The following is a 14,827-nucleotide window of genomic DNA, read 5'->3' as shown; positions in this document are numbered from 1 at the left end:
TTTAATACAGTTCCTCATGTTGTGTTGACCCCCAACCATAACATTATTTTCATTGCTACTTCATAACTGTAATTTTGCTACTGTTATGAATCGTAATGTAAATATCTGTATTTTCCGATGGTCTTAGGCGACCCTGCTAGCGGTTCTCAACCTGTGGGTCACAACCCACAGGTTGAGAACTGCTGCTGTAGAGCCACAGATAGATTCATTAACAGTAGCAAAATTACAGTTATGAAGTAGCAACGAAAATAATTTTATGGTTGGGGTCACCACAACATGAGGAACTGTATTACAGGGTCACGGCATTAGAAAGGTTGAGAACCACTGCTTTAGAGTGTCAACTCTATGACATCTCCCATTACACTCCCACCTTGGGCAGGCCCCAGCTTTGCCTGCTATTCTACTGCCCCTGCCCCCACCCCAAGCTGTGAAAAGCAAAGTTCCACTTAATATTTGGCAAATATCCTAAGTGTGAAAAGTGGCATCAATACCCGAATTACATCCTTGGATTTCTATTTCCATTAAATATTTTTTATTTATTTAGTCTCTGAGAATCATTTACTAGTATTTGCAGCTCAGTGATACACTTTAAATAACAGTTTTTGATATGTATTCCAGAAGTTTTAGTTGTTTTCAGTTGGTCTTTATCAGCCATACAGCTGGAAAAAAGACAATTCTTTCTATTTGTTAATATACAGTATTCAAATATCTATCCTGATCCAGATACAGGAGAGAGAGAACACATCACTCGGAAGCAGAGGCATGAGATCAAGTCTGACCGATTCACAAGCAGCGTGACCTCCGTAGCTTATTTACACTCTGTGCCTATTTCCTTGTAGGACTGATGTGAGGACTAAATGAGGTAATATGTGAACAACCCTTGAAGCAGGGACAGGCTCTGGTATGATATGAGGATATCTTTTTACTATTATGTGAAAAAGTTGCAATCATGTACCTGAGTAAGAGCACACATCTTACCCGATGACCCCATAACCCCTGGTCCCTGGCCCCCTCTCCCTTGTAGTAGCTCGTACCCTGTGCTTATACCGACAGGGAGAAATGAAGTGAGCTATTTTCACTGGATGACTGACCCGCTACAGTCACAGGATGGGCCCACACCCAGAGCAGGATGTTAACAGCTGCTTATCTAAGATATGTCATCATCATATATCCTTGAGTGAACACACAGTCATTTTACCACTAAGAAGTCTGAAAAAAATAAACATAGACAAACATGATTATAAATTTTGTATTTTTATGGTGGACAGTCATCATTTGCCCCAACAGCCATCTGAAGCCAATAGTCCTGATTATTAAAAATCACAAAGTTGTATAAATGTTCTCCTCCTTTTTGAAAACCATGTTCATTTTCTCTCCATGAAACAGGGCTGTCTGCGAAGCCTTGAACCGACAACGTAACCCACGGAGCTAACTTGGGTTCATCAAAGTAGCAACTGAAAAAGAAAGATTAATTCTTAACAAACAGGAAGAATTAGGAATGTTCACTTTTTTTTCTTATTCAGAGTAAGTGATACTTCTGATGTTCCAATGAAGCTTAGACCTTAATTTTTATTTATAAAAATCAGGAGATGCAAATTAAATTCTTGATGCTACATTGTGAACTCAATAAAGGTTATCCAATATACAATGCACAAAACAAACTTCAGCTTTTCCTGCCTCCATTGTGGAAGATCACGTAAGATTCAAAGGACAAAAAACTCCCAAAGTGTATAACAATAGTTTCCCTCCCTATATTAGTGCTGCTTTCAGTCTGTTACCTGAAATCCTGCAAAAATAATTTACCGGATTCTAAAATTTCAGCCTTCCTATTGAAGAAAATCTAAGTACAGACAGTCCTTGGGTTACGTCGGACTCGAGGTAAGTCATTTTGTGGTTATGTCACCATCTCCCATTTATTTATAAAAAAAAAGTTCCGTCATTTTGACATATGTACATATGTGCTTTATGTTTTTTATTATTTATTTACCACAATTAAAGGTCAGGAATTGTTATCTTTCTTTTAAAATTTTTTTACTGTTTCACTTCATTACTGCTGTGTATGTGCTCCATGTGAGTGACATAGGTGCTTATGTAGGTGGGTTCCAACTTACAGCGAAAATCGAGTTACGTCATGCCGTAGGAACGGATCTCTGACATAACCTGAGGACCTACTGTACTAAACTAATACATGTGAAAAAGAATGCTGGGTTTAAAAAGGAAAACCATCAAGACCTCAACCTTAGACATTTTCCAAGTGAAGATTGACACATTATGCTTACTGTATAGACTTGTCAATATGGGAGTTGAGTTTCCTGACAATAGATACAATGTAGCACTTATTTATACAATACCTCCCCAAATGAAAAAACTACTACTACTTTATACAGTCCTTGGCATATTACTGATGCCCAGTGACTCAGAGGATGTTAGGCTGGAACTGATCTTAGACATGATTTGGATTCAGAGATAGTCAAGTCCTTTTTTGCACCCCCTTTAAAAATTAGACATTTTGCAGAACTCCAATATTTAAAGCAGATTATGTCTTTCAGACAGTATTAGTATTTTCTTAATGACATTAAAACTTCAACTGCACCAAAGTGATCCAGGGCAGCAGAACTAGAAAAATGAGCAGCTTGTCTTCAAGAAGTATCCTGCTCTGTTATTTGTCTTTCCATACGGACAAGTATGTGGCAATAGAATTCCCCATCACCAAGAATAATTACGTCATTAAAGATGATAACATTGAAAAACCAAGATGGCGGCATAGGTAAACTGCTGCCTCGCACAACAATTTCAAAACTACAACTAAAAGACAAAACGGACATCATCCAGAACCACAAGAAGGCTGGCTGAGTGAAAATTCTACAACTAGAAGGAAAGAGAAAAGCACACTGAGACTCAGAGGAGCTGCAGGAGGCAGAGGTACTGAGACGCGCATGCGGAGAGGGCGGGCAACTGAGTACGCGGCTGGCTTTCTCAAGTGGGAGGGAGACAAAAGCTCCCGACTGCTCTGAACTCCGGTTCCGGGCGAGACTCTGGGGACCCAGACTCATTCGGGGAGAAATTGGACTGTCTGGCAGCAGGTGGAACTCGAGGGCGGCTTTCTCTCAGAGGTGCTTGCAGCAATTACTGCGGGACACTGAGACCCAGGGGCCTCTTAGGGCAGGGCTGACAGCAGAAGCCAATGCTGTCTGCTCCGCCCTGAGACTCGGCCCCATCCAAACTGTGCGCAGAGGCTTTTGCAAGTCTTATCTTATAAGGGTGTCTCCAGCACAGAAGTTCTCCCAGCGTAGACACAGCTGATCCTCACAGCCAATTGGCCTGGAGGTCAATTCCTCCCAGTGATACCAACAACAATCAAGGCTTAACTACAAGACTGTGCACACAGCCCACAAAGGGGTGCACCAAGAGTGTCCACCTCAGGTAACTGGGGAGGCTGAGCCACTGGGCCATATAGGACACCTAGCACACAAAGCTACTCTATCAACTCAGGGAAGCAGCCAAAATGTGGAGACAAAGAAACAGGTCACAAATGAAAGAAATGGAGGACAGCAAATGACTGGATATACAGTTCAAAACCACGGTTATAAAGTTTTTCAAGAATTTTCTAGAAAAGGTCGATAAATTTAGTGAGACCCTCGAGGATATGAAAAAGGACCAACTAGAGCCCTAACCGGTTTGGCTCAGTGGATAAGAGTGTTGGCCTGCGGACTCAGGATCCCAGGTCTGATTCCGGTCAAGGGCATGTACCTTAGTTGCGGGCACATGCCCAGTACGGGTTGTGCAGGAGGCAGCTGATCGATGTTTCTCTCTCATCGATGTTTCAAACTCTCTATCCCTCTCCCTTCCTCTCTGTAAAAAAAATCAATAAAATATATTTTTTTTAAAAGAAAAAGGACCAACTAGAAATTAAACATACACTGACTGAAATAAAAAATAATATACAGAGATCCAACAGCAGACTAGAGGATCACAAGAATCAAGTCAAAGATTTGAAATACAAAGAAGCAAAAAACACCCAACAGGAAAATCAAAAAGAAAAAAGAATCCAAAAATATGAAGATAGTGTAAGGAGCCTCTGGGACAACTTCAAGCGTACCAACATCCGAATTATGGGGGTGCCAGAGAAGAGAGAGAGCAAGATATTGAAAACCTATTTGAAGAAATAATGACAGAAAACTTTCCCCACCTGGTGAAAGAAATAGACTTACAAGTCCAGGAAGCACAGAGAACCCCAAACAAGAGGAATCCAAAGAGGACCACACTAAGCCACATCATAATTAAAATGACAAGAGCAAAAGACAAAGAGGGAATATTAAAAGCAGCAAGAGAAAAACAGTTAGTTACCTACAAGGGAGCACCCATACTAGTGTCAGCTGATTTCTCAACAGAAACTATGCAGGCCAGAAGGGAGTGGCAAGAAATATTCAAAGTGATGATGCAAGAACCTACAACCAAGATTACTCTACCCAGCAAAGCTATCATTCAAAATTGAAGGTCAGATAAAGAGCTTCACAGATAAGAAAAAGCTAAAGGAGTTCACCACCGCCAAACCAGTATTATATGAAATGCTGGAAGGTATTCTTTAAGAAGAGGAAGAAGAAGAAAAAGATAAAGATAAAAATTATGAACAACAAATACATATCTATCAACAAGTGAATCTAAAAATCAAGTGAACAGAATAAACTGGTGAATATAATAGAATCAGGGACATAGAAAGGGAGTGGACTGACAATTCTCGGGGGGGAAGGGGTATGGGGGGTGCGGGAAGAGACTGGACAAAAATCGTACACCTATGGATGAGGACAGTGGTGGGGGGACATTAGGGCAGAGGGTGGGGTGGGAACCGAGTGGAGGGGAGCTATGGGGGGAAAAAAGAGGAACAATTGTAATAATCTGAACAATAAAGATTTATTAAATAAATAAATAAATAAAATTTAAAAAATAAAGATGATAACATTACTGCACTGTGAGCCCAAACAAGGAAAAAAAGGGAAATGTGTATGACAGGACGATGAAATTTGGAACAGTAGCACTGCTCCTAAAATGTCACCTTGGCACAGACAAGCAAGATGAAAAAGGCAAGAAGAGTTCATACCACAGCTGTTCCAACAGGAGACATATCTTCTCTGGAAGTATGAAACCGGTGATGGTACACAAACAAGCTTTTGCCATCACTGTGCTTGGCTGAGGACAGCAATAGGTTGATATGAAATTATTAGGCTCATTATTTCTGTCACAAAAAAGAGAGAAAACACATTTATGTCCAACATATGATCACTTTCAAAATATTAAGACCCTGTTGAAGCCAGAGCCCTTAGCGGCGCAGGACCCCTCTTACGCACAGTTGGGCATTACTGAAGACGGCGCCCAGCCAATCGAGGAGCTCGCCTGGGCTGCAGGCCGCCCCTGGCTTTCCCCGGAGCTCGCTGCTCTGCAGCACTGGGCACTGCAGATCTGTCATCGTGCTCACTGCTACTTTTGGCTGATGCTCCTGAATTCCATAATTGGAAAAGTATGACATCATCGCTGATTCTTCCACACCTTAAAACAAACCATATAAGGCCTTTTGAATATTGTAAACAGGCTCCACAAATCCCTAAAACTACTCCTCCCACCTGAGAGTTATGGGAAACAGGTAGGTTTAAGTAAAATGGAAGGAAGTTGTGCAAAGCTTTATTCAGATTAAAATAATTTAAGTTGCTTTTAGCTCCGTGTGCCAAAGTTCTATAAACATTCATCTTCTTTTACACTTTTCCCAGAAAAGCATATACTTTCAGATTCAACCCATACTAGTTTCATCATTTGCTATAAGAAAATTTCAACTTAAATAAAACCAAAGCATAACTTTTGTACAAATAAAATTAATGAATTCTACAGAAAAAGAAACATATTTGCACAATCTCTATAAAAGAAAGAGGAATTGAATGATGATAGAAACACATTCAAGGTTGTCTTTGAATCCAGTAATCCAGTGTATCTTCAAGGATTTTCCAACATCCTTGGAAGAAGAAATGGTGCCCCGCTCTGGAGCAAATGGCAGGCTTGTTTGCTGTTCAGTCTAATGAAAATATTATCTCCCTCCCTCCTTCCAGGGCAAAGGTCAGCAGGCTTACTGCCCAGTGTAAAAGATTTGAGTTCGTTAGATAAGCTCCAGTCTCCTTTCCTGCAACATGTATGGCCGCACCACCAGGCCCCCTGTGTACCTCCCTGGAGGACCTGGAGCTTGGTGGACTGTGCAAATGCTGATACTCTGGGCACTGATGTTGCTGTGAGTCATTAAGTCATTTGTCTCTGACCCATGACTTCTGCCAGCATCTATGAGACTGTGCAGGCTAACTTCTTAGCTTGTAAGTAGGATAAAATCGCAGATAGTTCCTGACAATCCCTTAAAATAATTGGGAATCTTGGGACACAGAGCCATCCAGAACCCAATGCATAGATGGTCCTCAATGAAGACCTCGTGTGACTGAAATGTCAGTCCATCTCTCTGCCCTCTTGTATCTCTACCATAAGTAGGAGGAGCACTGAAGTATTACACACCCAGGATTCATGCAAGACAAACATCCAGCAGCCAGACACTTCCCACGAGGGGCAGAGAGAGGGACATATTTCCAAAATGGACCTCTGTGCTTCCCTATTCTCCAAAAGAGAGCACTACACCATCAGAATTGTGATGCTCTGATTATGTTCATATGATGTGCCAAAAACACACTTGTAAAAGGAGGAAGGCACAGCAATTGTAAGTAGATTAACATTTTGGTGACCATCAAATTTTGAATTAAATTTATTGTTCTAATCAATTAAAAACTGCAACAAATTTAATCCAACCTCTAAATGCATGCCTATTACTGTGCAATGATGAATGGGCAGTTTGTGTATATAACTATAGTGGTATTATTTTAAAACATTACATCTAAAACATTAAGCTGTTTGAGATAAGCTGGAAAAAGGAAGGGAGAGAAACTGATAAAGGTTAGCTGCTCAGCAGTCACTCTCAAGATCTCTGGGTCTAAAAATAAAAATAAACAAACAAACAAACAAACAAAAATAAAACCAACAAACAGATCTCTGGGTCTACATCTAAGCAAGGAGATGGAGGCAGCTGGCTTCATGCTTAAGTTATCCTGAACTACAGATTTCTGCGGATGTGCGAGGGGCCAAGGCAGCTTCCTTAATAATGTTCACACGTACGTGTACATAACATCCGTGACCACAGTGATGAATCGCCATTCTTCATTACTCCCCTTTCACTACAATTAGATTTCAAAATCACTGTATTATTTCACAGTTGATTCTTCATACCTGTATGATGCCAAGCCAAAAGAAAATCAAATCTCAGTGGCTTCTTTTCTTTGAAGGACCAAGATATTCTTTCATACTTCTTAGAATCCAGGTTAAAGGATAAGTCCATCAAATCAATGGAAATGACTTAAAAAACGGAAAGAGAAAGAAATATTTCATTCATATGTAAATAGCTTACACTGTGGAAAAAGTATTATATCAAAAATCCAGAGTTTTAGGAAACTATATGGGTAATAAAAATTATGTTCTTCTTGCCTTCTCTTTGTTTTACCAAACCAAAACTCTGCCTTTAATGGGCATTTCTAGCATTAAGAGCTAATAACAGATTTTAAAAAATGTTTTTATTGATTTCAGAGAGAGAAAGGAGAGGGAGAGAGAATCATCGATTGGCTGCCTGCTGCACAGCCGCACCCCCTCCCCCCCGCCACTGGGGATCAAGCCCACAACGGGGGCATGTGCCCTGACCAGGAATCAAACTGTGACCTCCTGGTTCATAGGTTGACACTCAACCACTGAGCCAAACAGCTGGGCAACAGATGTTTTTAATTCATACTTTTCCTAAGTGAAAGCCAAGGGCAGAGTCAACTCTAATCTACTTATGGGTGTGGCAACTTTTGCTACTAGAGGCTCAAGCTGGACACTGCCAGCAGAATGACAACTCTTCACTCGTAAGTACATTTCTACCAGTAACCACAAAGACCTGGGCAAATCAAAGGAAATGCTTCTTTTGTACTTTTGAAATATGTTTTTATTGATTTTAGAGAGAGAGGAAGAGGAATAGAAGGAAATATCGATGAATGAGAGAAACATTGACCAGCTGCCTCCTGCATGCCCCTACTGGGGATCCCGTCTGTGACCTGACTAGGAACTGAACCAGTGACCTCAACCAACTGAGCCACACGGGCCAGGGCTCAAAGGAAGTTCTTTATTAAGAACAAGTTGTAGCCCTAACCGGTTTGGCTCAGTGGGTAGAGCGTCGGCCTGCAGACTCAAGGGTCCCAGGTTCGATTTCGGTCAAGGGCATGTACCTTGGTTGTGGGCACATCCCCAGTAGGGGGTGTGCAGGAGGCAGCTGATTGATGTTTCTTTCTCATCGTTGTTTCTAACTCTCTATCCCTCCTCCTTCCTCTCTGTAAAAAAAATCAGTAAAATATATTTAAAAAAAAACAACAAGTTGTTGACTCTTACCTTGAGTTTATTTTAAATTTTTGAGCCAAAACATAAATACTTAAAGGACCATTCTAATTCTATGATCTTTATAAGATGCAGCCTACAGCTGAAGAGAAGTAGCATTATCTTATCCTCCCTGTGATCCAACTGAGAGCCTTTTGAGTCAGAAGCTTTAAAGACAAGAAAAACCCATACTTTTTCTGAACAAAGAGAATAGAGGTGATTCAAACATTTAAATTTAAATTGCCACGAAAAGATTACTACCTTGCTAGAAACTGATGGAGCAAGCATAATACTTACTAAATTTCATTATTTTTCTACCAGAATAATGAGATGGACGACCTTGAAGTCCAGTTTCTTCATAAGTGTCTTTATCCAGTGATAAAATTAATTTCCCTATAAATCAAATAATTCCCATAAAAGCGATGTCAAAACATGACTTACGACTAAAAGAAAGCAAGGTGATATCAGTGCAATAAATTGCATACAAGGATTTTATTTATAATACAAGGATATTATTTATACATACAGACATCTTATTTATAATGCAAGGATACTGTTTAAATGTTACATATACAAGGATATTATTTATAATAGTGAAACTAAAAATTCATCTAAATTTCTATTGAAGAAGGAATGAACAAGTCATTATATACTTTTTTGGAATACCTTCGAGACATTAAAAATAGTGCATTAGAACTATATGCACTGGTATGGAAAGATGTCTATTGATATATAGCTTGGGAAAAATGCAAACTGAGAAATAATATACTATAATGTAATTTATGTTAAAAAGAAGCACCTTTACATGTGTTTATAAGTTCATAGGACATGTCTAGAAGAATGCACACAACCTGTTAACAAGTTCCTTCTAAGAAGGCGAGTGAGTTTGGAAGAAGGGGGATGAAATAGGGACTTTCACTTTCAATACATCTGTATGATTTGACTTTTTTTTACAGTATGCATTTCCTTTTTAATTAACCAAGAAAAGATGAGTGTTGTTACCATTTGGCAGCAGGGCAACAGTATTGTCTTCATCAATGTTTGTATTGTGTGATAGTGCATAGCATGAACCTGTAAGAGAAAGCCCAGAGGAGAAATTAAGAAAAAAATCACTGCAGCAAAAAGTTAGCGGATTATTTTTACATGATAATAAATCTTTGAGATTACTGCTCCAGCTCACTCAATAAACCTAAAACCTGTCATCGCTGACCTGGAGGACATGAAAGGCCAAGCTCAGTTAGTTTAATCCCCTGTCCAAGACTGGTTTGTGCAAGCTGACTGCTATGGAGCAGAAGATGGACTAAAGGTGGGGTGTGAGTCTTTGGGGATGCTGGCAGAGGGGCACAAAGTGGACTATTAGGTAAGTGTACACACCCGCGAGGCAGGGTTCCAGGCTGAGATGCAAATGTGCCAGGAACTTGTATGAAGTTAAGAAAGCAACTCAATCTCTCCCAGTTCAATTTCCTCACCTGTAAAATGGGGATCATAGGCCTATTTCATAGAGTTGTTGCAAGGATTTAAATTGGATAAGATGTGTAACAGTGCCTACTATTGCTATGTCCACACTTTTAACAAAGTAGTATTAAGCTTCAAAACAGATTAAAGGAATAATGTCGATGAAAGCAAAGACAAGACGTCCAGCTTCGTAAGCAGCCCCAGCAACATCAGAATGAACGAGTTCCAGGTAACCAAGATCCTTCACAGCTCCCCTGGAGAGGACACACACGAGTCCTACAACCAGATAAGTAAGTGGCTTACTTCTCAGTGCAGTAACTTATGGAGTGAGGGTGGTATCCCTAAAGACTTTCTGAAATACAATTTCAAACAAGTGGATCCTAGAAAATAACAGGAATAAACCAATCAACCCAGCAGACATGAATGGGAATGAGGTGAGCAGAGGAGGGTGAGAGTCATACAATCTAAACAGAAGACATCAAACCACAACAAGTACCCGGCTCTGTGAACAGCTGCTGTGGTTGTCTCAGGAAGCCAATCTTGTGAGACAGCTGTTGTGGGAACTACTGGGAGCAGTGTTCTTTGCAGCCACACACCCAGCAGCACTGTATCTGAAAACATGGATCAAAAGACTTTCCTATTCATTAATCCTTGTTTTAAGACGAGGGATATCCTTTTGTTACAACATCCCCATGCAACACTTGTGTCATCAGAAACCACCACCTAACGAGAGCATGAGAAAGAAGAAGATGAGAATACTGAGAGCTGGGGAGAGTGATGCATGCACTTGATCACAGACCATCTTCATAGGCCGTACTGAAAACACGAACCCTTGTGAGATGATCTAACTGTACTTCCTCATCTTGCCATGTTCATAGTCACTACAGTTTTTCTTACCTTTCTTTACAAAGGTATTGATGAATTCTTGTGTAATTAACTCATGAAGAGGTAAATTCTTCACAAAGTAATAGGCTCCAGTTTCCATGACCAGGCTTTTCAGTTCTTTCGATAGTATCCCACATTCAGGAATCAGAAACGAAACCTATTGGAAAGTGTAAATATAAACAGGTCTTATTTTCATGTAGATCAACACCCAGGTTTCTATATCATGAAGACTGTTATTTCTACAAAACCTTTTTTAAAAATATTTTTTTATTGATATCAGAGTGGAAAGGAGAGGTTAGAGAGATAGAAACATCAATGATGAGAGAATCATTGATAGGCTGCCTCCTGCACACCCCCTACCAGGGATCGAACCCGCAACCCAGGGCATGTGCCCTGACCAGGAATCAAACCGTGACCTTCTGGTTCATAGGTCAATGCTCAATCACTGAGCCATGCCAGCTGGGCCAAAACTCTTATAAATTAACTTGTCAATCTCAGGGGGGAAAAATCTGACAATTCAAGATTTTCATTTCTGTATTCAAAGATACAATACTGAAAAGAGAATGAGCAAAAAAACTTTAATGCAGCGGTGGGAACGTCTGCCTGAGAAATCATTTGGTTTGACCAAGTATAGCAGGCTACGTTTTAGCTGATAATTTTGTATGGCCTGCGAATAATGTTATAAATATCCAAAGACTCTTGGCAGACAAAGTATCCCCACCCTTGCTTTAGCAGCAAGGTCTTGTTAATATTGTATCTTTTATAAATAAGCAATATATTTTGTCCTGTTCCTTTTACTACTCTAATAAAATTTTAGGGAAATATAGGACAAATGAATATCCCTAGATCTGTTGATCTAGTACCAGGCTTGAATCAAAGGAACTGCCTCTTAGGGCATAAGGAATCCATCCCTTCAGAATCAATTATTAAGAGGTCACATGGAAGCAGAAGTGTTCCCGGGCCATTCTATTTTATAGACAGAAAAATTCTACAGATCAGACCTGGTGAGTTAAGGTACACACCCCTGACTACTGGCAGCAGTGAGCTCTCCATCCAAAGCAGAGACGCTAAACCTGACGGTTTTGCATGTTGCCCAAGTGCTCCACACCTGGAAAATCGCTCTCCCAAAGCCTGGACGCCAGTCTGTTCCCAAGGATCAGGATCGCCACTTGTGTGTGAGAAAGGGGCCCGTCCAGCCTGGGTGAAGACTAGGCTGGTCAACCTAAAGTGCTAAAGGCTAAACCATTACCATCGAAGGCTGACTTCTTTGGAGGCCTCGACACTTAAAGAGGTTGGTCAAAGCGGCCTCCTGAACACTGGACCGGGAATTGGGGTTGTTCTCCCTACTCAGCAAATCCTGAATAAACCCAAGATTACCCTCAACTTTCCACATCTGTGAAGAACGCACTCCATCAGGGTGACTTTTGTTGTTGTTGTTGTTGTTGTTGTTGTTGTTGTTGTTGTTAATACGCACTCGAGGATATTCTTTCCATTGATTTTTAGAGCTAATTGAATGGAGAGAGGGAGGAGAGAGCGAGAGAGCGAGAGAGCGAGAGAGCGAGAGAGAGAGAGAGCGAGAGAGAGAGAGAGAGATGGGAGGGAGGGAGGGAGGGAGGGAGGGAGGGAGTGGGGGGCGGGGGGAGAGAAGCAACAATGTGACAGACACGTGGATTGGTTGCCAGGACGGGATCAGGCCCTTGAGCAGGAATCTAACCACTTAGCACAGCGGCCAGGGCGAGGGCGACATTCAAGAAACAACAGCCAATGTACCAACTCCACACAACTCTTCAGTGGCGCTTGCTAGCAGGGCCACCGCAGCGAATATGCCCCCAAGGCGGCAGAAACAGCAGTTTGCCTGGAGGACAGAGGGCAGCAGCAGGCAAAGGAGAAAGTTGCCGTACGCAGTATAGGAAAGCAAGTAGTTTCTGGGGCTGGACTCCGCACGATGCTCGGTGGGAGAAGGAATTAGGTGATGGGGAGGCGAGAGTCTGGCTTCAATTTGGGGCAAAAGTAAGCTCCCTGCGGCTGCACTTCGCAGCTGTCACGCCCTCCCAGCTCCCTAGTCGCGGGCTGGGAGTCCCTCGCCGGAATGCTAGGCACCTGGGCCGCGGAAGAGACCAGCCAGAGGCGTTGGATCCAGGGCAAGAGCACACCGCCCCACGCCCGGCGCATCCTGGGAATTGTAGTCTTACAGCTCCGCAAACCACTGGCTCAGAGCGGTTAAGAGACTACACTTCCCAGCGCACCCCGCGAGGGGACCCACCATACCAGAGCGCGGGATCTCGCAAGCCTCCCGGGCACCGCGGCCCAGGCGGCCGGACTCACCCTGTAATTGTGATAGTGCGTCTCCACAAGATGCTTGTGGCGCGACTTGTCGTCACCGAAGTTGGATTTCTCACAGACCAACAAGTGCCGGGGTACCTGCCGCAGTCTGCGCAGGGTAGCCATGCTCTCCCTCACGCACGCCTTCCAGAAGCTTGGCGTGCCCGCCCCGCCTCCTCGACCCGCCCCCTTCTCGACCCGCCCCTCCTAGCCCCGCCCCTTTCTTCTCGCCCCGCCCCCTCTCCCTTGTCCGCCTCGCTGATGGAGTCGGCTCCCAGGGAGGCCCCCAGGTAGGGTTGGGGCTAGCGGTGCGGACCAATCTAGGCTTCTTTGGAACCCAGGCAGAAGCTTAATAACGGACACCTGACACTGTAAATTCGCTGCCTAAAAGGGAAATTCCTGGTACCTGGCAACCTGGAACTTGCCTTTTCAAAGCCGCCTTTCTCCCTGCGCCCTCCATTTCTCCCAACTGCTGTCTCTCACCATACATCCTCCCTCTGAGCGCTACCCCTCCCCCTTGGTTCTTCCCAAAATGTTAGGGAAGTTTCTTTAGGAAGGAAATACACAATTTCTATTTTCAGCCCTACAATAAGACGCCTTTGGGACCACTTTTAAGTTGCCCCTATGGGCAACTACTGTTCTGAGTTTTTTCACTATAGGCTTATTTTGCCTGTAATCATACAATTATGTATTATGTCCAGCTTGTCTCACTCCAGCCTGTCCAACATTCATCTATGATGTGTATGTACTTTGTTCCTTGGTATTACTGAGTTCTATTCTGTTGTAGTAAGTAAACAAACAACAATTTGTTCATTTTTTAATTGATGAACATTTGGGTTATTTTCTGATTTGGGGTACTATAACTAAAAGGTCTGAACTTTTTTGTACATATACTTTAAAAATCCTCACGCAAGGATATGTTTTTATTGATTTAGAGAGAGAGAGAGAGAGAGAGAGAGAAGAGAGAGAGAGAGAGAAACATTGATGTGAGAGAGAAACATCTATCTGTTGCCTCCCTGACCAGGGATCAAAACTGCAACCTAGATATATGCCCTAGAAATTTTTGGTGTATAGGATGATAATCCAACCAACTCAGCCACCGGTCAGAGCACAAATACTTTTTTTGTATTCTATTTAATTCCTTTATTAACATTTAAGTGACACCTCCACATTATTTCAGTGGTTGCTCCAGGGGTTAAAATAAGCACCTTTAACATATCACAATCTATTTAGAGTTAATAGTGTATTGTTTTAATAAATGTAAAATATAAAACCTTGCTACAGAGTAGTTTCATTTACTGCCTTCTATCCTTTGTGCTACTGTTGTCATACATTTTACATCTACACATGTTATAAATCCCATAATATGATGTTATCATTTTGTCTTAAATACTCATAAGTCCTTTAAAAATTATGAGAAAGTTATTAATAAATATTTGGAGGGAGATATTTGAAGCTATGCAAATATACTGTTTGTCCTTTATGTTTTACTCACAATTTTTGCATTCATGACTGAATCTTGTCTACAGTAATTAATATTGTGGTGTTCTAGTAATGATTTTATTATTTGAGTAATAATCCAATGCTATCATTATTTATATTGCTGCTCACATTATTCTAGCTTGGGCCATTAGGTTGACTCCTTTGACATGTTCCATCTTTTTTTTTAAAGTACTTTTTAACTTCT

The 14,827-nt window shown here is 41.6% G+C and overlaps 1 protein-coding gene across 1 annotated transcript; it reads right to left on the bottom strand.

Moving 5' to 3' along the window:
• Positions 1-1,247: 1,247 nt before the first annotated feature.
• On the bottom strand, positions 1,248-13,311 carry RPP40 (ribonuclease P/MRP subunit p40). The gene is made up of 8 exons (XM_008154860.3): positions 13,144-13,311; positions 10,831-10,975; positions 9,481-9,549; positions 8,776-8,871; positions 7,306-7,431; positions 5,346-5,544; positions 5,099-5,233; positions 1,248-1,454 (listed from the first exon to the last, which is right to left on the bottom strand). The coding sequence occupies exons 1-8, from the start codon at positions 13,264-13,266 to the stop codon at positions 1,256-1,258; spliced, it is 1,092 nt and encodes a 363-aa protein (XP_008153082.2). The 5' UTR covers positions 13,267-13,311; the 3' UTR covers positions 1,248-1,255.
• Positions 13,312-14,827: the final 1,516 nt, after the last annotated feature.

This window comes from Eptesicus fuscus, chromosome 9, assembly GCF_027574615.1.
Source record: "Eptesicus fuscus isolate TK198812 chromosome 9, DD_ASM_mEF_20220401, whole genome shotgun sequence".
NCBI classification, from domain to species: Eukaryota; Metazoa; Chordata; class Mammalia; order Chiroptera; family Vespertilionidae; genus Eptesicus; species Eptesicus fuscus.
Note: the sequence above shows the minus strand (reverse complement) of the source record. Positions and strands in the feature narration are given on the sequence as shown.

Coding starts and splice junctions, on each gene's coding strand:
- RPP40 (XM_008154860.3), bottom strand. CDS start 13,266: ATGGCTACCCTGCGCAGACTGCGGCAGGTACCCCGGCACTTGTTGGTC. Junction 10,976..13,143: donor CGCACTATCACAATTACAGG/GTGAGTCCGGCC, acceptor ACTTTCCAATAG/GTTTCGTTTCTGATTCCTGA. Junction 1,455..5,098: donor CTCCTGTTGGAACAGCTGTG/GTATGAACTCTT, acceptor TTTCTTTTTCAG/TTGCTACTTTGATGAACCCA.